The following is a 26,534-nucleotide window of genomic DNA, read 5'->3' as shown; positions in this document are numbered from 1 at the left end:
CCCACCCCTAACGGCTGCACCTCCCGAAGAATTTTGTCTGGGCTCTTATCTCACTTATTTATTTCAAACAATCAACAGAAAATTTCACCACATAGTTTTATGTAAGGTTTTTAAGGCTGTGGTGTTAATTTTTAAGTAAGACGAGCCCAGCGGCAGCAGCAACGCTAGGCTAACACTAACTAGCTAGCAAGATTTTAAACCTGGTGCTAAACTAAGAGAAGCCACAAAATCAGTTTGAATAAGAGTAAACATTTACTCACCAAGTCAGTGTATCAGGTAAAGATCCACAGCAATGACAACAATAATATCTTGAGCTGACGCTTCTCCAGGTTTGCTCAACATATTCCATAAAAAATGCACCGTGAACATGCGGACTGATCCGAGAGGGAGGAGGACGGTAGTCACGTGGCATTTTCAAAACACATCTTTCATCCTTCCGCACTGAGAAGCAAAACTTCCAGCTTACTTAGTTTTTCTAAGTTAAGACAACTCAAATAAATGGAGTTTATCAGCGTTTTTGCATAAAAAGTACTGGTAACTTATTTAAATTGAGTTCTAATAACAAATTGATAAAAATTGAGTTCAGCCTATTTAATATTTTTAATTAAACACAATATTACATTTTACAGTGTATAAGTCTCATATTATGTTTGAGTAGTTAAAGCAGGGAAAAAAATCTGTAAGCAACACCAAAAAAATTATGTGAATTAGTTTACCTACAACTTTCTGTTTTGTTACTATAATGTGGCTACTTGGATCTTGCTGGCAAAAACACATTCACTGGATTATAAAAGTTCATACGAAGATTCAAATCTATATGTTGCAGGAAAAAGTATCAAACCACATGAGAACAACGGACAAGAGTAATATAATAATAATGATGATAATCAAATGAATGAATAAATTTTAGACTTTAATCTTAGATTTTTTTTAAAAGTTTTTTTTCCTCTTAGTTTTGTGAATTTATAACCATAAAGAGTACAAGATTTTTCTTTAAAATGTACTATTTTAATTTACGTTTTTTGAAATTTTTGACTTGAATTTTGGAAATTGATATTTTGTACTCCGCCAAATAACTTATAATTGCTATTATTAAGTTATTATATCAACCCGGTCCCCCCTTTTTTTTATTTTACATACCATGGCCCCAATACGCCGTCTTACTTTTAACACAAACTACCTAAAAAAAAACAGGAATAATCTTCTCAGGTGCCTACATATCCCATGGACCATCTGATATTCAGGCTCGCGAGACTTCAAAATGCTCAACACGTTTGCGGCTGCGCAATGTCATTCGAAAACTTGCACGCTGAGGGACGCCGTGGAGGAGAAAGACAACGCAGCGAACAAAACACACAATGGCGACGGCGGCGACAACGGCAGGCGGAACGGGCTCGGGCGGACCGACCACTGGCCCCGTCGGTGGTTTAACCGCAGTGGGACGAAAGAAAGATGGTGGTCCGTCTGCGAAATTTTGGGAAAGTTCAGACACGATATCCCAGCTGGAGACTGTGCGACTCTGGATCGGAAAGCACTACAAGAAGGTAAGCTAGCTGCCCGCTCCTCCATTGATTTCTATGAAGGCCCGCGTCTCGCTAGCACAAAGGGGCGCTCATGTTTTAGTTAGCTGCAGCCACCCAGAGCTAAGTAGAGTTAAGTTTTAAGAGTGCTTCTATATAATTTTGTTTGGGAGTTCACCGTCAGTATACTGCCCATTGTCCTAGACCGATAGAGTTATCAGTTCTTGTTTATCAAATAGCTATAGTTAGCTCGCTAACTGCCCATTCAATGTTGCTACTAATATGACGCTCAGGGGGGAAATGTTTACAAACGAGCGACACATAGCCGCGTATAATTTTTTAACCCGTATGTAATAACTTTCTCATTAAAAAGAAATAATAATAAACCAAACTTTCTTATTAGTTTTTCAAAAGGCCCGAGATGCTAACCTGTATGTAAGTCACGGGACATACCATGCAGAACTTATAATATTAGCTAAATAAACCCCAGCCTCCTTTTTATGCCATCTTAAAAGGTACTTTACTTAGAAGATAATTATCTACTTCACTGCGTGCTGTTTGCAGGCCCAGTCCTGTTCCATGCTGTCAGTGTGTTTAGTTTTGTCAACACAGCAGCATAGCACACCGTGCAGGTTGCACTTGCCTACTGAATTAGCCAAACAAAGAATGCTCCTCTTGTCACATCAGACTCTCATTCAAAACCACTGACACGTTGTGCCCGCTCAAGTTATAGCAGAAACATTATTCAAATGAAATGGCATAGATAAGGGCTTGTGAGTACAGCGTTTACACGCAGATGTATATTACAATATTTAATATATAAACTTGGCTTTTTTAAGCATATGCACTGTTCAATAAATTTGCCTTTAAGAATAATAAATACATCCTTTTGTTGTTTTTTGTTGTTGTTGTTGTTGTTTTTGCAAAGATATTTATGTGAGTTATTTGAGGCCATATAGCAGTGGAAGGTCTTCCAGTTTTAAATGTACTTTGTTGCTGTTGACTGTGATCTTTCTGGTCAGTGTTTAGTTGTTGTGTTGCATTAATTTTGCATAGACTAAATCTAAAATAAGCCATTGAAACCTTGTGTCATTATTTGGTGATGCAATAGTATATAAATGGGATTCACTAACATTGTCTCTTGGATTACATTGATTTTGCACTGGCTAAACCTTAAAGGATAAAGTCATGACTTGATTTTTAAATTTTTTTGGTCAAGATTGATTCTCTGGAGCAAAAAGATCAGGAAATAAATACCACCCAACTATCCCTCTTGTCCTGCTGGAAACAGGACTTGGATTTCAGGGACGGCAGTCTAAGCAGAAACCTGTTCCCATGCAAGGCAAAAGATATAACAAGTTTAAACAAAAATCATTAGTCTGTTGACTCTCTAGAGCTGCAACTAACAATTATTTTGATAGTCGACTAATCTGCCTAATTATTTCAGTAACTCTTATCTCTGCTTCCTGTAGCCAAACCTCCTGTTCTAGGCTGTAGTACCTCATCTGCTCAAGTCTGCCCACCTGTGAATATCACCCTGTTGTTTTGTCCCCCAGCAAATTAAAATAATGATCCAAGAAACGTTTGAATTTCAAAATAATCAAATGTTTTTTTAACATTACTCAATAGTTTTTATATGATTTGGTTCATGAATTCACGATTGGACATACTCTGGAGAGAGGCTTGCTCTTATTTTTGTGATGATGTTCCCAGCTGCTGATAACCATGCTAATGATGCTCTCCGTCATGACTTAAGCCATCTGAGATGTGCATGAGCCTCTTTACAGGACTAACTTATCTATACCCCACTGCTTAATAATAGTATAGCAAAACAAAACAGAATTGGAGCTCTAGTAAACGACTCTCGTGGCTGCTCATATCATGGTAACAGACTTCTTTTTATTATTTTCTTTTATTACTTAACACATCACAGTAACATAACTTGTGTTGTGTTGTATGCAATGTCGTTGTGGGACAGTTTTCCAATTTCATTGTACTATGTATGACTGTGCAATGACAATAAAGAGTTATCTTATTATCAAATTCTCAGACTTTTGAGCATTTCTTTGGAATTAATTCATTTAAAAAAAAAAAATCTAAACCCTTGTAGGTTGTATTTTTCTGTCTTTTGGCCACCTTGATTTGCTTAAAAAAAAAAAAAAAAGACTGCTAGATGAGATGGGAATCTGTGCCATTGCTATCATGTTACTGATAACTTTTTTCTGTGCCTACTTCCAGTACGTCCAGAATGACTCCCCCTCCAGTAAATCCCTGGCAGGTCTCGTGGTCCAGCTGCTGCATTTCCAGGAAGACGCATTTGGGCGAAGAGTCAACAATCCTGCTCTTACAAAGCTACCTGTAAGCATACAAACATTACATTCTACGAAAATCACCATCACAGTTGAATCCCAAATGGTAAAATGTTCTGTTCTTATGGTTCCTCTCATATCTTCAGGCCAAGTGTTTCCTGGATTTCAAGGCAGGAGGTGCTCTCTGTCACATTCTGGGATCTGTCTACAAGTTTAAGAGCGAGCAAGGCTGGTAAGTTAACTTATGTAACTTAATATGAGCAGATGGGTCTGACATTGATCATTAACTTAAACCCTCCTTTTGAAGTCATTGGTCTTAGAAATATAATTTGAACTATCTCAGTTGTGCATTTTGAAGATAAGCAAAAATCTTAATGGTCTTGTATTTTAGGATGTTGGTTTATGGAGTTAAAAAAAACAAAACATTTGCGTCAGTTCCCAGTGATTCTACTACCTTGAATGACTTTATTTGTCCCCCAAGTTGAATATCTGAGCAGTCCATGGATGGCGTAGGTCATAGAAGTTGCACCTAAAGTCATAATAAATGCAGAGTTATTATTTGAATATTGATGTGGCTTTGTGTCATTCTCAGGCGAAGATTTGACCTACAGAATCCCTCCCGGATGGACAGGAACGTGGAAATGTTCTTAAATGTTGAAAAGAACCTGGTCCAGGTACAAGACAAAGTCCTTATGCTCGAGTTACTCCTTATGTTTAATAAATATAAGGTGTGATGTGATGAGGCGACACATAAAAACTGCAATGAAGTCTGTTGAAGGGAGTGATTTGCATAGTCTTATTTTTTACAAATGTTGGGATTTATCCTGTGCTTGAAGATGTTCTTTGGATTCAAAGTTCTCTCCCAGTTTTATTGGTCAGATGAGCACTTCAAAGTGCTTATGTTTGATTAACAAACATAAGAACTTTGTTAATCATGTGCAGTCTTTAATAAAATTCAATTAGGCTTCGTATATTCTAGTTATGAAGTTCAGATATTGCAGTTGTGTTTAACTGGCATTCACATATTCAAAATGCATACAGGGTGTTTATTGTTAAAGCTAGTGTAAGTTTCATAATTAAACGACAGTAACTCCAAGTCTTTTAACATTTTAAATGAATACGTTCAGATTCCATTTAGCCAGTGTGCAGGTAGCAGATTTGTAACTGTGTGCAGTTGTATGGAAATGAGGTAAGGGTGTGTTTTTTTTTGTGTTGTCAAGTGTCCCTTAAAACTTCTACTGTAATCACTGCATTGAGAGATGAGTGAGTGTACTTTTCTTCAAGCTTTGTTATAAAGCAACTTTTTGCGTGACTCTAACTTAAACCTTCTTCATGTGTAGAATAACTGCTTGACTCGACCCACTGTTTACCTGTCGCCAGACATCGAGCAGAAACAGGCTAGTAAGCTCAAAGACATCATCAAAAGACACCAGGTGAGCACAGGAATGAAATGATTTCCAGAGTAGTAAAATTCTCGTGGGAAGCTCTGGTGTAGCAGCCTTTTAAGCTGTTCATTTTGTTTTTCTCTGTTCTCTTCAGGGCTCCATTACTGATGACAAATCGAAGGCCACCCATATTATTTACCCATCACTATCCCAGCAAGAAGAAGGTCTGTTAGTTATCTCTGTAATTTACTGACTTAATTCTTAGTCAAGTAATGTGAACCACATATCTCCTTTCTTTCATTCTCACTTCATTATCCTTCTGACCTAAAACCAACTTATTACTGCAGTTAAATAATGAAAGATTTTTAAAGTGACGTAAAATATAGTAAAGTGATAAAATACTGCTTGGTAATCTTATCACTTTTTTTTTTTTTTTTTTGCTTATAAAATTGTAAATAATTGTGAATAATTAGAAAAATCCTGAATATTGGTATATGGTATATGTTTTGCAGAGGAGTGGCTGCGTCCTGTCATGAGGAAAGACAAGCAGGTGCTGGTCCATTGGGGTCTCTACCCAGACAGGTGAGCAGAGTGAGGCATTAAGCAGCTCACAAACAGATCTGTGCTTCAGCTGGTGGATGTAAATTATTTCCTTCTAATATTTGGGCATTTCAGGAAAATGTTGGCATTATATTAAAGAAAAGAAATAGTCACTCAAATCATCCTGAGAGAGAGATTTCTGTTCATGACTTCATGAAGTTACTGATAACTGTTTTTATTTTGTTAGCTACGACACCTGGGTGTCAGCCAGTGAGCTAGACGGTGACCCAGAGGACCCACCCAGCACTGACAGACCTTGGAAGGTGAGATGTCTTTAACCAATAGGTGTTGTTTTGATACTGAAAGACTTTTTTTGTGTCATTAGAGTTTCCAGTTTTGGCTTTTGTTACCTATGTGGTTATAAATTGTCCCAAGAATATAAATGGGTCACTATTGTATGCATCTGACATGTGTTTCTACCTGCATACCAAGCAAAGTTTTATTGTATTTATTTATTTTTAAATGTAAAGTGAAGCGGCTTTCCCACCTCAGCTAACCAATTTCCTTGTTTTTGCACATTTATGTATTTCTGTCTTTTCTACTGTTCTCTAGTGTCTTCTACTGAGAAATAATGGAAAATTAGGCCAGCAGAGTAAATTGATGAGTTGATTCTACTTTATCTCCTTCCTTACTCTGATAAGGTCCATGCCAAGTGGGTTTTAGACACCGATGCCTTCAATGAGTGGATGAATGAGGAAGACTACGAAGTGGATGAGAACAAGAAGCCAGTCAGCTTCCGCCAGAGGATTTTCCCCAAAGAGGAAGAGGTATGTGTTTTTGCTGTGTGTGTGTGTGTGTGTGTGTGTGTGTGTGTGTCTCAGTGTCAGTGATCCAAACTTCAAATCCAAGAGAATCATGTGTGTGAAGGCAGGTTTTCCAGCCACGTTTCATCAGTACAGTGTGACAGCACAGGTCCTGCCATTGTTGTTAAAGGGCAGCAACCTGATCATTGTTACAAGTGACTTGTGTTGAAATTGGCTCTTTTGTAGAGGTATTAATCTAAAATTGGTCTTCAAATCTGTACTGTATGTAAGCCTGGCAATGGAAATTATTTGACTGAGACTAGGTGTGGATGGTGGTGTGAATTTGAATGTTTTTACTGTTAGTCTGTCCCGTTGCATGTTGCTTTGCTGTATGGATTGTACACCTCACTCTTCTTCGTTCACAACTGGCTTCAGTCTGCATGCTGCCCATCCTTTCCAAGCCTTTCCTCACACTTTGTCTATTTCTAATGAGTTTCAGGGTTCCTGTTCATGTTAGGTAAATGAACCTCAAAAGCTATGATGCCAGAGACATTAAGTTTTCTTTTACACTGTTTTGGCCTTTTCACTGATCCCTCATGATCACTCATGTGAACATTAAGCAAACTGCCCACACAGATGTTTAAGTGCTCCAGTTTCCTATTAATTGTAGCTCTTTGGGTTACCCTTACGTTCTACTCTTGACCTCTGTCATACAGGGACTCACATAAAACATTGAGTGAACTGCATCTATGAGGTTAGTAAGCACATGCTTCCCTAGGCTTTTCAAAAAAAAAAAAAGTTTTTATATGAATTAGCTTTTTATTTATCCTCAACCCCAGAGTATGCCTGGAAGTAAACAGAAAAAAGACTGCCAAGAATGGCCATTGTAGTAAGTGCACTCAGGACAGCCTGCCAGCTGACCTAATCATCAGGAACTGCTATGCTGGCTAGCATATTCATCCTTGTTTACATGTGTGAAGCTGTAGATGAAGCTTTCACTAGAGTGTGAGTTTTGGCTGAATAGGCGGGCACTCACATGAAGCTTTTACTTAATGCATGAAAAGCTGACTGGTCAGGCTTAGTCTTTTCTACTAGTTGTTATAATTTGGTGGATGAAGCACCATCTGCAAGATAGAAATACTTATGAAAGCTCAAAATTCATTGACAACTGGATGAATTGTTTTGTAGGACTTGCATAAATCTCCAGGATGCAGTCATAGAGTGCATAGAGTTAACATCATCTATAGAGCCACAGCAAACACATTAAAAGCTTTTCATTTTATCTAATCTGGAGCCTTTTTTTGTTACTTTTTTATTAAATTTGAAAAGGGGAAAAAAAGAATCAAATACTGACAACTGGACAAAAAGAAGTTTGTCTGCTGCTGAAGAGAAATTCCTCAGATCCTGAAATGAGGGTCAGTGTGAAAGAGTGTCTGTTTGGAGAGGACAGTATACAGGAACCCTGGTTGTCTCCTCCACCTCCACGGCATCCCCACCCCACCCCGCTCCACCCCTCCTGCCGTCGTTCTCCCACCGCTTCCCCTCCTTGTGTGTGCAACCGTTCCATCCTCTCATTCTGCCGCTCTTTCTCTCATCCTCCATCCCTCGCTCCCTGCGCTGCTCGGGGTTTGTCTGATCAGTCTTCCCGTACACCTGATCGCAAGGAGCGCAAGGCCAACTCTGCGGGAAAGAAGAGGAGGCGCTCACCCTCTCCGCCGAGCACTCCAGCCGAGTCCCGTAAGAAGGGAGGCAAGAAGGGGTAAGGATACTTCTCTTTGTTTTTGTTTTTATTGGTAGTGTAAAATGGAGCAAGTACTGAGTAAACGCAGATTTGTGCAAGTGGTCTCCTAAAACTTCAGATTTGTCTCTAAAGGAAAAAACTTGGTGGTCCAATACATTTTTTCAAAAGACAAGAGGCCTAAATGTGACTGTGTCTCAGGAACAGGAGATGTATCATTAATTTTGTTTAAGCAGATCTTAATAAACTTTATGCTGTAAAAATTAAATATTCCAAGGCTTGGGGACTAATTGTATTTCGGTATTTATACACACTGATTGTGCTAGGGAGCATTTATGGTAGCAGCACTGTGTATGTGTGATTGAGTCAATGTAGACTATAGTTTAATGAATGAACATGTCACTTTGTACAGCAGTGAGACTGATGTGAGTAGAATTAGGACGACAATGAAGCCCTGTGGTGCAGTATAATAAGATATCAGTTATTTATCCTGGTGTTTGATTTTTGTCATGTTTTAACAGTTAGAGAAAAGCAAATAAATCATTTCTCTCTCTCAGGAACCCGGGACCTCACTGGAAACGACGGGGCCACAGAGGAGAAGAGGAGGACACTGAAGAGGACATGACAAAAGACATGGACGATTCCTCAGCTGGTGCTAGCATGGAGGAGGGCAGTATCTCCAAGAATGGTATGTGCTGAAAATAGGGGCTAAGCTTGGTTGCTTTTGTGTTTGTGTTGCAAACTACCATCTGTACGTAAGATACTTTTCCTGTGTATTAAAGCATTAATTTGGATTATCATTAGATTAATTAAATACACTTGTTCATTAAATGTTTTAGCCCTCTAAAATGAATTTAATTATTCTGTCTTAGCTGTCATAGAAAACGTCAGACAGTTATTATGAAATGCCTAACTAATTGAATTTAAATTTAGGTGATTACATGGACACACAAACTGCTTGCATAGACCAAATAATTTTTACCACAGTAGGCATCCTAACTTGGCCATCAATATTTTGATATTTGTTAAATGTAGTTAAACATCACAGAATAGTAATATTAAAGAAATTTTACATAAGCAGATAAAAAGGGCATTTAATATTCAGTTACAAATGTAAAGTTTTGCTCTAACATGTATAGCAAAGTACGCATAACTAAAATGACTTTACTGTCTTTACATTTAATTGATCCTCAATTGAGTCGTATTTAGATTTTATCTATAATTGTAACATAATCATATTTTAAATAGTTTTTAATGGTATTTGTCTGCAGTTGCCAGTAAGATCAGAGACAGAAATTAGGATATTTAAATGGTTCCTGTCATAAGTGCCCTCTTCAGTCTTGTTGTTATGTGTTGCAATGTTCAGCTAGAGCTTTATGAGCAGTAAGAAACCTGCACTGTGATTTTTGTCCTGTTTCTCTCTTTGTAAGGTTTGTCCTTTTCTAAACGGAGACAAATTTTATTTCATTCAATTTTAAATTCATTTTTTTGTGATTTTTCTCTATGTGGCTGCTGTGCACTGAATGATTATGTTATTATGACAGGAAAATCCCCTCAGCACCAGGGGGGAAAAAAACATTCCCAGAGACGCACATAGTTTTCAAGTCAGAAAGTAGAAAAACAGCCTGAGGATGCTTCTTTTTCATGATCTGTATTCTGCTTAAAGATTCCCTTTAAAACCAACACACACAATTCTGTCTATAATGCTCTTTTTAGACCAAGTCCCATTCGTTATGTCCCACTTTTGTCCCAAAGAAATCTCCTTCTCTTCCTCCAGCACACAGACACACACTCAGTCTATTTTAGTCTCCCCTTTTGCAAACCAGAAAGCTCGTTATTGCCTTCATGCTCATGGCTGAATTAGACCGTCTTTAAATAATTTTTCTTAAATATTTTAATTTTCCCCTCTTCTGTACTTCACTTTGTTCACTTTTTTCTTTTATTCCATGCACAGCAAATTCAAAGAAAGACAGCGAGAATACACCGGTCAAAGGAGGGAATGTGGCCGACTTGGGTATGTATTTATAAATGAACTTGTATCCTTGTGTAGGAATTATATGAGTGAGATTAGCATCTTTTGTATGTGAGCATAAGCTGTCCCGCAGATTAAAAGCAAACCTGAGTTGAGATGTTTATTTTTTTTTTTTTTCCAGATGACATGGAAGATGAATCTGTGATGTCTGGTGGAAAGGTAAGACCACTGATGCCTATCTTTATCTCTCCACGTGTAGTTAGGAAGGACAGCATTACTGTGTTCTCCTGGGAGTGATATGTAATATAAACAGTGTATTTTGATTCAGTTAAACTAAATCTAATTGGAATATGAGGAAATGGTACGATTAAAATATCACTATAGTTATTATTCGAAGAACTAAAAACTAGCGTGCACCTGCTGTTTTTCTTCATTCTTTATACAGGCTTTGTTTTTTTTAAATAAATGTTTGTGAGCAAAGCCACTTTAATTCCAAAGTAGGGCTGTCTCATGAATTGTAATTACGCAGCACGATGACTTTTTTCAGACTGCTGTTACGTGACCTGTCTGCTTATCCTTCTGCAGGATGATGAGGAACAAGGCAAAAGTGAAATAAACCGACTGGATGCCAATGAGGACAATGTGACTGAACAGACGCATCACATCGTTATCCCCAGCTATGCTGCTTGGTTTGACTACAACAGGTAAGTGTTGTGAATCTGAAACTTAAGCTACATTACACAAATAACTTAGTTAATAAGTTATAACTAAGTTTTCAAAAGCTTATGTGGAGTGGAGATGATAGGAGGCTTTTTATTTTGGAGAGATAGTGAGGTGTTGCTGTTTTATTTTAGGAATAACATTGTTTCTTCCTACTTTGATATCTATCAATATTTTTTCCTTTCCTTTCTTGTTAGCATCCATGAGATCGAGAGACGAGCCTTGCCAGAGTTCTTCAATGGAAAGAACAAGTCCAAAACTCCAGAAATGTGAGTTTACACACACACACACACACACACACACACACACACACACACACACACACACACACACACACACACACACACACACACAAACTCATCAGTCCCACATTTATAAAAATGCAGCTTTCATGTAATAAGTTTCCTGTCATTCTAACACACTGCAACATTTCCAACACAGATACCTGGCCTATCGCAACTTCATGATCGACACGTATCGGCTGAATCCTCAGGAGTACCTCACTTCCACCTCCTGCCGCAGGAACCTGACTGGGGATGTTTGCGCCATCATGAGGTTCGACAGATCCACATGTTCTTAACTTTTCTGGGGTTTTTTGGTTTTTTGTGTTACATATTAATTTGGTTGGATTAATGGACAGTGGGTAACTCAATAAAAAAATATTTATGAATATTAAAAACTTACCCTAAATGAATTGAATTGTTCTAATGGTAAAGCTGACCAAGCCACAACAAAGTTAGTCACTGTATTATGCAAGTTAACACCTACTGGGAGGCCTTCAGCCAAACACAGTCCTGAAGAAATGCCATGCATTTGACTGGTACCCTTGTAGGTACCACAAATGCTTTAAAGAGAAGATGATAAGTAGCTTGGCATTGTTTTAATTATTTTTTTAATTTAATTATTCCCCCTCCAGGGTACATGCATTCTTGGAGCAGTGGGGTTTGGTGAACTACCAGGTCGATGCAGAGTCTCGTCCATTGCCGATGGGCCCCCCTCCCACTCCTCATTTTACTGTGCTGGCTGACACACCCTCTGGCCTCATGCCTCTTAACCACAGACCCCAACCGGTAAGGACAACTTAAAGAGGGATGGAAGAAGTAGGTTTGAATCCACTCGTGTGGGCAAGGACTGTGTTATTTAAGGATAAATAGATTGATTCCAAAAAAAGAAATTTTTGAGTAATGACTATCACTCCAGAGCCGCTTTTAATAACATCCCTGAACGTTATCGCTAAACACCTAAAATAGTTTTTTGGGGGGGGGGGGGGGTTGTTGTTTGTTATGGATCAAGTTCCTGAAGAATTTGGCCCTTTTGCTAGCAATTCACTTTAAAAGGGAAGCATGGCATCTGTGATTTGATTGATTGTTTGTTTGTTTTTTTCTGTCCAACACACTAACCTCAAAGGGTGTTTAATTTTGATCAAGATGTTAAAATAAAAACGAACTGAAATAGTTGCAAAAAAATTCTCATTGAAATTATAATAATAAAATTCACAGTTGTGTTGTTTTCTCTGGATTCCCTCCATTATACCCTTGTACCATTTCATTGATGAGCTTCATTGCATGTCTCAGATGGTCCCATTGCAAAAAAAAATACATCTTCATAAAGATGGTTTGCTAATGTGTGGGCATTTTATTTTTTCCAGATTCCTCCTCCACAGCCAATGCCCAATTTTGCAGACAAAGGCAAAGACAAGCCCATCGACCTGCAGAACTTTAGCCTTCGTTCTGACCTCTACAACAAGAAAAGCATCAAGGTTGGAACTTGTTCAACTTCCTAATGTGTTTTTCATGTTTAAAGTTCTAACAGTCTCTCTGAGCTGGTGTGTTAGAATTTAAAAACAAAGAAATGTCTATTGTGGACTTTGATTCCTCAGGGTAAAGCAGGCAGCACCACCAGAGAATGGACTGAGCAGGAGACTCTGCTGCTGCTGGAGGTGAGTCTTAAAGTACAGAAGATAGGAGTGTCCTGTTTTAACCTCCTAGGACCTGCCGTCCACATATGTGGACATCACATTTTTGGTTATTTTGACCAAAATACTCAATTTTGCTCTACATGGGCCTGATATCCACTTACAAGGACATTATACTGCTACTGTTCTATCAAAATTTTAAATGAATATCCTCATTTGTGGCTCTTATTTTTCTTAAAAACAAAAATAAGGTAAAAAAAAAAAAAATCTGGAAATTCTTTGTTTTTACATTCATTGGGCCCCAATGTGACCAAATATCAAAGAGAAATTAAAAATGCATGTCGTGGAAGAGTTCGGGTCTTAGGAGGTTAAATAAGAAAAACTTTAGATGTTTTGCTGCTGATCACCAAGCTCAGCCCGTTCTTATGACCTGATTTTAAAAAAAGCACCATTTTTTTTCTTGTCATTATATTTCTTTGTGTTTTTGTCTTTAACAAAAAAGAAGGTGGAGATAAACTCTTTATGCTTCGTGGAATTATAACTCTTGCTTTATTAAATGTTCTCTGGCTTTCTTTTTAAAATAATACTTGTATCATCACTCCTCTCACCTATGTCTAGGCCCTGGAGATGTATAAAGATGACTGGAACAAAGTTTCAGAGCATGTTGGTTCACGCACCCAAGATGAGTGCATCCTGCACTTCCTGCGATTGCCCATTGAAGATCCATACCTGGAGAGTACGGAGGCCACACTCGGTCCTCTTGCCTATCAGCCCATACCTTTCAGCCAGTCTGGGAACCCAGTCATGAGCACAGTAGCCTTCCTGGCATCTGTTGTGGATCCTAGAGTGGCATCTGCTGCAGCCAAGGCAGCACTAGGTGAGAGCTGGTGGGAAAAAGCCATAAACTGCAGGCTCTTAGTCTATAAGATATTTTAATGAGCTTCTGTATTTTAATTGCTAAATAGTTAGAAACAGAAACATTTACAACAAATATCAGTGCAGCACTTTCTTGACTTCAGAGGAGATACTAGGAATTTATCTGTATATTCAGTTTCAGTATCTTAAACAACATCATGCAGCCACAAATATACATAGGTTGGGTTTTGAATGGTTCTGATTTTTTAACGTTAAAGAGGAAATGTCTGCCTTTTGGTTACACATGTTACTTTTGTGTAACTAAAAGTGACCTGTTACACAAGTTAGCAGCTCTTATTAATATTAGTTAGTAATATTTTTCCTGGTCTTGTGCCAGTTACACTAAAAAGGAAAAGACCAGTAGAAGATAAATGTAACCACTGAATTGCTCAGATAACGTAACATGAGATTTAGTTGAGACAATAGACAAACATTGGTCACTGTAATTAATGAATATCAAATGATTTGATTGTTGTCAGCTAAGCTAGAATATGAGGCGATACTGATGTGTGGCTTTTATTTTTCTTTTTAAGTGGGAAGAATAAGAGGGGAAAATAGCTATGTACAGTTAAAAAAAAAAAATAGTTTAGCTCTGTGAGTAATTAACACTGTTACGAGAACACCAAGTGATTAATAAAATCACACACAATAGTGAAAGCAGCTCCAAAAACGGTCTGTGTATATGTGACTACTTTGTTTATTCACTTTATAATGACACAAGCTGCACAGTCCAGCTGGCATGCTTGGGAATACAATACTAGCTTCATGTCTGAGCACACCACGAACTAATGAATTGTCATATTACTATCAATGAGTCTGAAAGTAAAAAAACATCCGCTCTTTGTTTGCAGAGGAGTTCTCTCGCGTGCGCGAAGAGGTGCCAGCTGAGTTGGTGGAGGCTCACGTGAAGAAGGTGCAGGAGGCGGCCAGAACTACTGGGAAGGTGGATCCTGCCTTCGGCTTGGAGAGCAGCGGCATTGCTGGAACTGCCCCCGAGGAGCCAGAAAAGACTGGTGAGTGTCATTTGTACAGATAGTAATGAAAGATGGGCTGATGCCTCCAAGCCAACCTGGAAAGTCTTTAACATATTTATAGACATGTTAGAAGGTGTAATACCTCAAGCATTTCCTGTTGGGGAAAGGCAGGTATCATCTAAAATAATCGTCTGTCTTTGCTGAGGTTTGCTAGTTTTGTGACCAGCTCCAACATAATGGTGTTATTCAGAAATGAGGGATGTCCACTCTAAATTGCTGCTCTGTGCATATGTCCAGGCTAACGGATGTTTCTCATCATGTCATCATATTTGGGCTTGTATTTAAATTTTGTTACACATCAGTCCTTTTACCAGCAGGCTACTGAGGAGTAAAGACGTATTGTGAAATGTTGTGGTGTTTCTGTGTATATTGCTGTGGTAACCAGTGGATTAAAGCTGCGGTTGCAGATGGGGCAGCGCAGTGGGAGGAGGTGAAGGAGAAAACTGGGTCACCACACTCAAGCATGTTCTCACCGCTTTCTCTCTCTCTGCGCTGTCTTGAAAATTACCCACACCACCCCTGCACACAAACAAACACACACACACACAATACTTATCACGTGTTTAGGATTAATGCTCTCTTGAGCTACAGTTGTAATCAATAAGTTTAAATGTGTTCCATGCCTCCTTTAGCCTAAAACACTCAACTGGCACAAAATCAATATTCAAACTCTTAACATACGCTCAAGTGCACCCGTGACATGGTTTAACACTCAGCCACACGCATGTATTCACCCGGTCACGTGTGGGTGTACACACAACACTTATCATTTCCTGTGGGCCTATTCATTTAAAGTGCTTTCAACCTTAATACCTGCATGTCAGACGCTGCTTTTTGATGGTGTTTATATATCTTGGTGATATATCTTTGTTTGACTATTCAGCTACAGTCATATCACAAATGTTGGTAATATCCATGTAAATTTAGAATGTATTTAAAATAATCTCTGACCCTCTTTGTTAGTTTTATCTGTCTGACAGATGCTGATTTTTCAGTCTTCCTGTCAATTACAGAAACCACAGAGCCGGAAAAGATGGAAACAGACTCCGACTCCCAGCAGGCCGACAAGGTGAGACCACCTTTCATGCATCTTCAGATGTTCACGGTCTCATAGGAAAACTCTTTTTTTTTTTTAAACATCTATTTATGAATGGATATTATAATAAATCCCCTACTAATTAAAAGGTCAGACTGATTAATAAATCAGATTAAAACATCCAATTTAGGCCATGCACATACCTGAATTCATTCATGGTTTAGGTTTTTCATTGAAAGTACACAATATAACCAGACTTGTAACATAACGGGAGGGGTGACAAGCGTTGGTAATGGAGATGCAACATAATCCCATCCAATGGTGAGGTAGATTATTTTGATCAAAACTATGGTTTGGATTATACCTCAGGTTCTATTAAGAGTGTATGAATTGCAAAATATTGCGAAATTTCTTACTACCGGCCAGATCAGTTCATCATGTTTTGCTCAAGAGTAAAAAAAACGAAACAAAACAAAGACTAACTCCATTATTCTGATGTAATTACAAGATTACAGCTTCAGATAGTCTGGCATGTTGTAACAGGTTCATGAGTATTCCCGTGCAGACAGATGACCTGATCCATGCTTCATGTTAGGTTTGATAGTTGTCACTTATTACATTGATAGCCACTTCACTTATTTTTTGCACGATTTTGAACTTTCCAATTCATTTACTTTTAGCCCTTGTCTCGTGCTTTAAAAAGAGGGTGATTGTAATGACACTAGTGGCTGTTGACTTATTCATTATCATACATTAGTGATTGGGGGGAAGAAAGTTAACAGGGTCGAGATTTGATCCACTATTGAGTGTACTCCCAGGCTTTTGTAGATGAATGTCCTTTATTCAACAATTTTAAGCAGCTAGCTACATTGAACCACACTTATTTCTCAAATCTAACGGCAAATCTTAAATTCAGACTTGCAGTACAGTTGTTTTCTTTTTTTCTTTTTCTTCTGTGGTGGCACGCCTACCATTTTTGGTTTTCCTCGACCTTCAGGGTGAGTTGAAGGATGAGGCTGAGAAGCCGAGCGAGTCTGCCGAGAAGAGCGACAAGACAGAAGCAACGGAAAAGGTGAAAAAAGAGGGAGTGGAGGCATCAGAGCGTGAAGAAGAGAATGAAGAGGGAGGGGAGGCTAAGACCGCTCAAGCAGGTAACAGTTTATGCCAAAGTGAAACTAAAGCTCTGTTTCACAGGCATGTAACTTTGTCTTTAAATTGCAATTTAAAGGGTCTAATTCTGGTTGATTATTTTGATGATTTGATCATGTATTTAATGTTTTATTGTTTAATTGATAGACATTAGTCTGTAATATCATATTATGTTTTTCAGCAGACAGTCTTTAAAAAGTCGACAAAAAGTGCTTGACCTTTTCTTTTTCTATTTTTTTTTTCTTTTTAAAAAAAAAGAAATGTAGAAAAAAATTTCTTTTTTAAAACTGACAAAGTTTTTACTTTTTTTTTTTTTTTTCTTTTTCATCAGACAAAGACAAAGAGGAGTCTATGGAGACATCATCTTCAGACCAGGAGAAGGAGAAGGAGGAGAAAACCCCTACAGAGGAGGGAGAGGACAAGAGCAAGAAGCTGGAACATGATATCGGCGAAGGAAACATTGCCACTGCGGCCGCTGCTGCCTTGGCATCTGCTGCCACAAAGGCCAAGGTGAGACTGCAGGACTGCTGACTCTGCAACAGCAAATGCATGGAACAACTTCAGCTTTTCTCAAATGACACTGTGTTGCTGCTGTAATTTTGTGTACCTGTTGTTCTGAGGGAATCCTGTACTTTTTCCTTAGTAAGTGTTAAAGTAGTAAAATGCTGGAAATGGTTATTTAGCATTGATTAGATATTGACCATCAGCCCATTGCCTTCCTTTTAGCATTTGGCAGCAGTGGAGGAGAGGAAGATCAAGTCCTTGGTGGCTCTGCTGGTCGAGACCCAGATGAAGAAACTGGAGATCAAGTTGAGGCACTTTGAGGAACTTGAGACCATCATGGACCGTGAGAAAGAGGCTGTAAGTCAGGAATACTTCAATACAATGTTGTATTCTGTTGGCCAGCAGAACCCTTCACTTTCAGTTAATGCAGGCACTCAAATCCTCTAATGCTCATTAAAGGCTTATAACTGTGGTTATCAGTAATGAAGGTGAGCTGTTAACAGAAGTTCATCCGGCACTTTAAAGCTACGCCTACTCACTAAAGTGGAAAATTAGCTGTTTGAAAGGTCTATAATATTAAAATATTAATGCAACTAATAAGTTTTTTTTAAAAAGAATTTAAGTCAAAGGAGAATGTTTTTAGGTACTTTTAGCTGCTTCCGTATTTCCCAAGAGGTCACCACAGCGGACGGCTCTGCATGCTTGGTTTGGCACAGATTTCATGCCAGATGCCCTTCCTGACACAGCCATCCCATTAATCTGGGACTGGCATGAAAAGTAGACTAGCCTGTGACCCTCGTGTGGTTATTATACTACATTGTGGATACAGATACCTGGAGACCCAACAGCAGAGTACTCATTTTGAAGTCTGCTACCCGAGGCTCATGCATTGTAATGTAAATTCTCTGCAGACAAGTCCGAGCAGTGGCAAAAAACAGGCAACCACATGGACGTCACTCAGACCCAAATGGACTCACAGATACACACAATAATCAAGGTTTAAGGCATTGTTTGTGTCTCCTCCCAGCCTTGAACTGGGGATCTTTTGTGTGCGGCAAATGTTTCAACCGCTACACCACAGAGCCAAGAACGTTTTCATTCTCACCACCGTGAAAATCTCTGGCACATAATGCTACACAATTAGCTCATACAGCATGACTGCATCGTTAAGGTTTCACCTAATAGGTTTTGCATGTGTGCAAATGGTTTACTGTAGCAGTCTGAAAAGATAAATATTTGGATGGCGTTTTAAAATTAACCAAATATTTGTACGTTTCCTTAAACACCATTTCAACTTGCCATCAACAGGTTTATTTGGGATGGGTATATTTCACTTTTATGTGACTTTCACAGCAGATTCACTTAAGAGTCTGTTATAAAGGTCTTACATTTAACTTGTTCATACTTCCAGACACCCTATCTTAGCCTGTGAAATATTTTTTATAAAAATAACAACACTTTTCACAAGATATTGAGATAAAGTTGAATGTTTGATTTAAACTCCCAAATTTAAAGCAGAACAGACATTTTTAATTGGGACAATTGTCAATATTTTAGGAGGCTATAAGGTGGAACATGACTGCAGCACTACACCACTACCATATAATTAATTAGGTAAATATACAAATATCCTTACTTGTTAGAAGTCTTTATTAGACTGTTTTAAAAAAAAAATTAAAATAATTGTAAAACACTTTAAAATGAAAAAGAAAGCTAACTTCTTCATTTGTATTTGGATTAAGCACATCCTTGTCCGGAAAAGACTGCGTTACAAAGTTTTGCTTCTTTGGTTGCTATATTGCCACGAGTAACTAGTAAATATTTAATTCATCAACAGATATTGGCCAGTCAACAAGTTTGTCCCCACTTGGCCCAAGTCTTCCATAGAGATTGAAAAAGAGACGCAGCATTAATTCTCTGTGAGGAGAACATTTTTTCAAAAGCAAAGCTGTTGTTCAGTGAGGCAAGTGAAAGTGTTACCTGCCCCGACAGAGCAAATGAATGACTCTCAGCTCTTGTTTGTGTGTGTTCTGTCCCTGCACAATCCCTGGAGACGCTAGTGAGAGTGTAAAACTGTGTTTTCACAGTAGCAGCATTGGCAGTGTAGCCCAGTTTCACAGCTGTAAACAGTGCATGAAAAGGAGTCTGATTAAAGAGGCTTTCTGAACACTGGAATGAAACCAACCCACTCCTGCTGCTGTTCCTAACATAAACTGTAAAACACTGGGACTCTAAAACAAAGAAACACAAGGCTTTATTTAGAGCTGTATGTGCTATGCAGAAGGAACTGAACAGACCTGCCCCTCTCTTATTCTGATTTTTGTCATGAAGCTAGTTTATTTCTTTTTAGCTTCATAAACTTTCTTTTTGACTTTGGCTGTAGTTCTTTATTTTTATACCCATGTTTTGAAATACCCACCTGATGATAATGTGGGTCCAGCCTCATCAGTATAAGGAATGTGTGGTGAGTGCAGCGGCCTATGTAGTTATTGTAGGACTCTGCTCATTCATTTCAGCATAGCTGCACACATGCTAGCTTGTCCACCTGCTGCAGGTTCAGTCTGGAAGAAGAATTATTGCTGCCAGACTAGAGAAGTTCTGGAAAGGCCGCCGATTGATATCGGGAACGGCCAAAACAGCGACCTGTTTAGTTGGACAAAATGGAAATGAGCACGAGCTCTTCAGCTCTCAAATGCATACACAGTTTTTAAAGATTTAAAAAAAAAAAAAAACATTTTTAAAAGTAGTTGTAAAATATACCTTTGTGGCCTGTAACAAGAAAGCCTGTATGTGTAAAAACTGTTTTTTGTCAGTGTCCACTTTTTTGGCGCAAAGCAGACTTTATCAGGATATAAAGCAATGAAAACGAAACTTTATGTACTGCAATACCTGCCAGTTGTTGTTGGTATTTGGTATTATAAATGTCTTAAAATCATCTTTCCTCATGGTTCCTGCATTTCTGTGCAGTTGGAGCTTCAGAGGCAGCAGCTGCTAACCGAGCGTCAGGCGTTCCACATGGAGCAACTCAAATACGCCGAAATGAAGGCGAGGCAGCAGATGGAGCAGCAAGCGGCAGCCGCGGCTGCTGCTGCTGCTGCAGCTGCCCAGGCCCAAGGACAGGGACAGGGACAGGGGCCTGGGGCTGGACCACACTCTGGGCCCCCTCCACCAGGCATGCACCCAGGAGGACCTACACCACATCACGGAGGACCTCCTCCCCACCACGGAGCACCTCCACCACACCATGGAGGGCCCCCACCCGGCGCTGCAATGCACCCTGGCTACCCCCCAATGGGTCACCACCCAATGGCCCCTCACCACCCAGGACAGACAGGTAAAGGGAAAGGAAAACTACACTGGTGTTCAAAGTGATACAGAGATTAAGGTGCTTTGAAACGGGGAAAGAATGTCAGCAGCTTTACCAGGTTATGACTTTGTTTGTTTGCCATATCAAATATTGATAGCTCAGTAGCTACTCTCTGCTGCCTTTAGTGGGTTGTCTTCATATATGCCCACAGTTATACTAGCAGCTATGTTTTGTAATCTTAGATCTTGGCCACTTGTTAGCTAGCTTGGTAGTAACTACTAACTTGCTTAACAATTTTAATCTTTTTTTTTCTTTTTTTTTAAATTGATGCCTTAATCTACCTAAAAGAACAACTACATGAATTACTTTATTAAAGTCCCACTAATTTGGACTGGTTTTAACCCTTGGTGATTATTTGCTGTTGGAAACTGCAGGAAAATGTGGACATATAATTGGCTCATTACATTAGACTTCAGCAAAATAACATATCAAAGTGTTCTCAGAGGATAAGGACAGAACATTGCCTGTTTTTCCTCTACAAAATCATGTTGGTTGTTGTTTGAAGCATCTCATGTATGTTTTGTTAAATCTCCCTTATGTCCATCTGATCTCCGTGTGTCTGATTTCTCTTATTTGTACTTTCAATGCTGCAGGACCAATGGGACCAGGTCAGCCAATGCCTGGACGTTTGATGTCTGGCCCTCCTACTGCTGGGCCTCCTCCCGGTGGCATGCCTCCCATGATGCCCCCACGCCACCCTGGAGCGCCCAATGGCATGTGTAAGTATAAATAGTCACCCTCTCATTATGTTTGTTGTTTTTGAATATATATAAGCAAACTCAAGGTGGTTTATTTCTGTTGATTTGTGAAAATTTAATTCACCAAAACCAATACACGCTAAATTATGGCCTTGTTTCTAGAATCCTGTATTTACGCAACAAACAACCTAAGAAACAAAATCTTTCTGGGAAATCAAATAATGCTTTGACCCAGAGCCGACAGCTGGTATTTACTTTGAATGTCAGCTGCAGCTAAACATTTGGATCATTGCTGCTTATTAGCATCACAGCACGCACAGACCCTGTGGTTTGCATTGATTTCTCTGACCTTGTAAAGCAGCCAATCAGCATCTGAAATTAAGCACCAGTGTAATGATATGTATTTAAGTTTTTGGCAGCTGCTGTTTGTGTTTCCACATGTACTAAATCTGAAATTTGAACTCTAAGGATGGAGTTACTTAATCGTTTTTTTTGTTTTGCATTATATTAAAGAGACTTCTCAGCATTTACATTCCTCAAGAGAAACAAAATTTGTTAGATTTATTGCAGATGACATATTATAGAGATACCATTAATTCTTAGACTATTAACTTTTAAGCTATGTTTGCACTTTTTGATACCTAACCTGTAATATTTTTAAAAGGAGGAGGAGAAAAATACAATTTTCTTCATCCCTAAGGATGTCATTTATGTTGCCCATCATCATAAGTTATAGGTTACCAGAAGTCAATGCAGGCTTTAATTTAAAGCCTGCTGTAAAATACAATCCTAGTTCTTCAACAAAATAAGACCACTGCTGTGCGTTAGTCTAATACTTGCCCTTTAGCTAGGCTAAGCATGGTAGACTGTTGTGATGAAATTAAACCTTTTTGTCTTTAAGCATACAAACTGTTTTTGATGTATTTTGCCTCATCGTCCAGTAGAGGGAGCTCTTAAAGTCAGTTATCAGCTTTACAAATTGCATCCACAATTAATCTGTGATTAATAAATTGTACTGGAGGAGGATGGTAGCCAATTGAACCATTGTAAAAGCTTTAAGAATTTCAGGTTCTGTGAAAAGCTCTTCACATCCAAACTTATCGCTTTGTGAAGCAGTGTTGTAATGTTTTCTTGAATATGACAGAAGAGAGACAGTGCAGCTACAACTGCACAGAGAAATGCAAATGATGAAAGCCAGACTAAAGGGTTAAATACCATGTAGAACTTGTTGATTACACATGACTGGTATTGAAAATACCAGGATTACAGTTACCTTCATATTCATTTATATATTAGTTCAGATTTGTTTAAACTTTAGCTTGCTTCCTTTATGCTCTAAAACCAGAATTTTCCCTCTTTCTTAGATCCTGGTCCACCACCTGCACAGCCTGATGCGATCCCTCCTGCTCCTGTAGGTCCTCCAGCACCTCCGAGTGGGCGAGTGGCTGACAACTAAGAGCTACACACACACACACGTGCGAACACACAGGACATATACACACACACACACACACACACACACACACACACACACACACACACACACACACACAAAAGCACACAAGCTTGAAGCTAACTCTCTTAACATCAACCCCTTTTTGATGGCCTTTGCTACTGGCTCGACATTTTTCACTCAGCACTCACATCTACTATAAACTTCATCACAGGATACACACACACACACACAGGGTTCAAAAGCAGAGGTAACCTGACATTTCACACATACACCCATACATACAGACTTCCACTCAGGGCAGAGCGGCAAGGGTCGTCTAGTAATAAACACTGTTTTCTGCTCTGTTGGGCCAAACCAAGGATGTAGAGAATGACCCTGTGTACAGAAAACAAAACAAGGAGACAGAACAAATAATGGTTTAAAAAAACTGTCTCATCTCTTTTTCTTTTTTTTCCTCCTTTCTTTTTCCAGTGCTGTTTTAATTGCACTGGAACCCCCTTCCAGTCTCACAAAACACACGCCCTGCTTTTTGTCTGGTTCCTCTTTCTCCAAGACAAACACTAGGGGGAGCTAGCGAGACTAGAGGGCCGGTGTGACCTGTAGGAGTGGGTGGTGTGTGTGTGTGTGTGTGTGTGTGTGTGTGTGTGTGTGTGTGTGTGTATTGAAGCAAGCAGATTTTTCAGACATTAACATGAATAAAACACACACGGGGGACCCAGCCTGCCCTCACTCTTGTCTTGTCGAGTATCTACCTCTCGCTCCTCTTGAAATGATACACTGTAGTTCTGTGTGTGAGTGTGTGTCTGTGAATGTGTGTCAGACAGAGGGCTGGGTGATGGTCATTTGTGCCTTTTTTAATGTATGGAATCTGTTTTTCATTCACTTCTGCACTAGCTGATTTTGAGATATAAAGTCAAAACTGAACAAAGAGGCAGGCTGAGACTTAACTTTAGGTCTGCCTTTGTCTGATAAGGTGCATCCTCCTTGACCCCCCAAAAATGGCAGCTGTAAATACTGTTAACAGTCTCTGAGTATAGGAGTGAGAGAGGGTACCTTCTGAAAAGGTTTAAATTGTTCTTAGCTGTGCTTGAAATGTAAGAGTTCAACTAAAATTACTTCTTAAACTTTTTACTAGATTTGATTAGACTTTAAAATTCCATTTAAAAAAGACCAGAAATACCCAAGTGTCCCAAGTTCTCTTCTCAATACTTTGTGACCTCCTAGTCAGAGAAGTAAAACCTTTAAATTGTATGATTTTAACATTTAAAAGTTTTGCATACTAAAGACATTTGCAGTATTTAGCAAATATAAACTAAATTGGAAGCTAAATCTCATTCAGTGACGCACAAGTTGGGACTTGGTCCGGCCATGAAAGGAAGTACATCCACCTCCTTCCTCTGTCTGTCACACCACCTGCAGCACTGTAACGCACACACACAGACATGTAAGCTAAGCTGTGGCGAACACTGGAGGCTGCATGCACACACCGACTTGGCCAGACCCTGCCACAAAGCACTGGACAAACACACATGTAATCTCCTGCTGACCTTCACACAGCCTTTACAGAGAGGGAGACGCTGTGATGCGGCTGAAACATCACAACACGACGATGCTCTTCCTCAGCACGGTGGGCTTCTAGATGTTTTTAGGTGCTGATACTGTAGCGATTAAACCCCGCCCCCCTCTCTTATGCTCAGTTTCTTCACGCCTAGTGCTGCCTACCTCGCTAATGCCTCTTCCCCCTCCTCCCCTCTTTAGTGCACGTTTTGCATTAATTTCCAGCTACTGTAAAACTCTGCAATATCCTCATTTCCGTGTATCAAACCATTACACAGAAAAATAAGTTACTAAGCAATCATAACTGTTTAGTCCTTAAACGCTCTGTCCTGTGATGTTACAGTAAATTAAATTAAACAAGGGGCGAAACCACTGAATACTTACGTGCAGATTTGGTATTTAAATATCAGCTACTCAAGCTGGATGCTGGTTTCCTTTATTGTTTTCTGTAATGGGAAATTTAAAGTAACCTCAGCTGAGAGAAAAACAGTTATTGCGTGTTAATTTTCAGTATCAGCTGAACAAAATGTCTGATAAAGTTGAAAAATCAAGTCCAGTAGCTATAAAAGGGGAAAAAAGAAACGTTATGAGCTTTTTGTTTTTGTTTTCATCTCTTCTCTGAATTAGGACTAGGATAGGACTGCATATTTCCAAAAAGCCAATGGCCCAACAGTTTCACCACAAGATCCATTTATTAGCTGCGGTTTGTCGCAGTATTCCCCACATTTTCCATTGCTCGGGTTTCCCTTTTCTGAGCTTTTTAAAGTATTTTCATGTCAGTAATCTTGGAAGTTAAAATCGGAATTTTCTTCCTCGAAACGAGTCACTCTCAACATTTGGAAGTCCATTTTCTTCATGACGTAGTTGTTTTTGTCAGGTCATCAGCAAGTGCTTTCAACCATTAAAAACATTTTATGACACTTGCAAGTTAGCTTTAAATAAATTAAAATGTTTATTTTATTCCTGCTGCTCTAATCATCATTTCAACAATGGTCTGCATTCACCATCCTGCATCATTCTAAAGCTGACATACAAGTGAATAATAAATCCAATATGAGGATGTTTTAATGTGAAGTCTTAACCAGAACTACTACTCCTTCCCTGTTGCTAGCACTGTTAGTATCTCTGCTACCTCTTCCTCCTCCTCCATCTGCTAGCTACCTCTTCTAGAAATCTTCCTCTTGCTATCTGCTACCTCTCTGCGCACCCCTTTGCTACCTCTTGTTCCCCACCTCCTTCCTTTTTGTTTCTTCTTAATTTCTTTTAAAGTGATTTCTTTGTCCTGCCCACATGACTGCTGCATCACTGACTGTTGCCCTCTTCTCCCAGTGTGTTGGAAGAAGAAAGCACACAAACACACCGTACCATCCCTCGCTCACACTCTCGTTCAACGTGCCCTCCCATTCAACATTTTACCAGGCTTGTTATGTAATATCACTTAAATATGATGGGATTTCCTTTACATATATTATCTTTAATGGATACCTTTTTTTTGTGTTATTGGTAATGTATTTTCAAGGAGATGTTTTGTGTAGATGGAAGTTCTCTCTGTTCTTTGTAGCATTTGTTTCTCCCCCCCTTTTTTTATTTTGTATGGGGTCTGTTGGTACTTGGACCTAGACACTGTCGAATAAACTGTGTTTTGTATGAAAATGTCTGTTTCTTCGTCTTTTCTCTTTAGACAAAACACAATTTGTGAAATTGCTAAAATTGCTAAGGTTTTCATCCGAAACTGCACCAAAAAAACCAAAAGAAGAAGAATGTAGAAAATAATTACATTTTTATATTGCAGTTGAAAGATTGTATTTTAAAAATTAATCACCTGAAACCCCAAGTCTTAACAATTAAGTAATTCTTAAAGTTAACTCAGACTTTTAAAAAAATGGCTATTAGTAAATACTTAAGTCATTTCCAAA

The 26,534-nt window shown here is 38.9% G+C and overlaps 1 protein-coding gene across 2 annotated transcripts; it reads left to right on the top strand.

The window, feature by feature from the left end:
* The first annotated feature begins 1,290 nt into the window (after positions 1 to 1,290).
* On the top strand, positions 1,291 to 26,271 carry smarcc1a (SWI/SNF related, matrix associated, actin dependent regulator of chromatin, subfamily c, member 1a). 2 transcript variants are annotated; one of them, XM_039619401.1, is made up of 28 exons: positions 1,291 to 1,544; positions 3,759 to 3,878; positions 3,976 to 4,061; positions 4,422 to 4,503; positions 5,170 to 5,262; positions 5,369 to 5,438; positions 5,727 to 5,796; positions 6,002 to 6,077; positions 6,456 to 6,581; positions 8,222 to 8,316; positions 8,853 to 8,983; positions 10,250 to 10,309; positions 10,449 to 10,486; positions 10,853 to 10,971; positions 11,185 to 11,256; positions 11,429 to 11,542; positions 11,904 to 12,057; positions 12,636 to 12,746; positions 12,867 to 12,926; positions 13,521 to 13,779; positions 14,669 to 14,830; positions 15,865 to 15,920; positions 16,885 to 17,038; positions 17,368 to 17,546; positions 17,763 to 17,897; positions 20,508 to 20,874; positions 21,501 to 21,626; positions 22,970 to 26,271. In XM_039619401.1, exons 1-28 carry the CDS (start codon positions 1,359 to 1,361, stop codon positions 23,059 to 23,061), a joined length of 3,393 nt encoding a protein of 1,130 aa, XP_039475335.1. In that variant the 5' UTR covers positions 1,291 to 1,358; the 3' UTR covers positions 23,062 to 26,271. The 2 variants fall into 2 exon arrangements, with proteins under 2 accessions (XP_039475335.1, XP_031612595.1); XM_031756735.2 differs by having other exon boundaries at positions 8,198 to 8,316.
* Positions 26,272 to 26,534: the final 263 nt, after the last annotated feature.

The sequence above is a fragment of the Oreochromis aureus genome, linkage group 11, assembly GCF_013358895.1.
Source record: "Oreochromis aureus strain Israel breed Guangdong linkage group 11, ZZ_aureus, whole genome shotgun sequence".
Lineage (NCBI taxonomy): Eukaryota > Metazoa > Chordata > Actinopteri > Cichliformes > Cichlidae > Oreochromis > Oreochromis aureus.
Note: the sequence above shows the minus strand (reverse complement) of the source record. Positions and strands in the feature narration are given on the sequence as shown.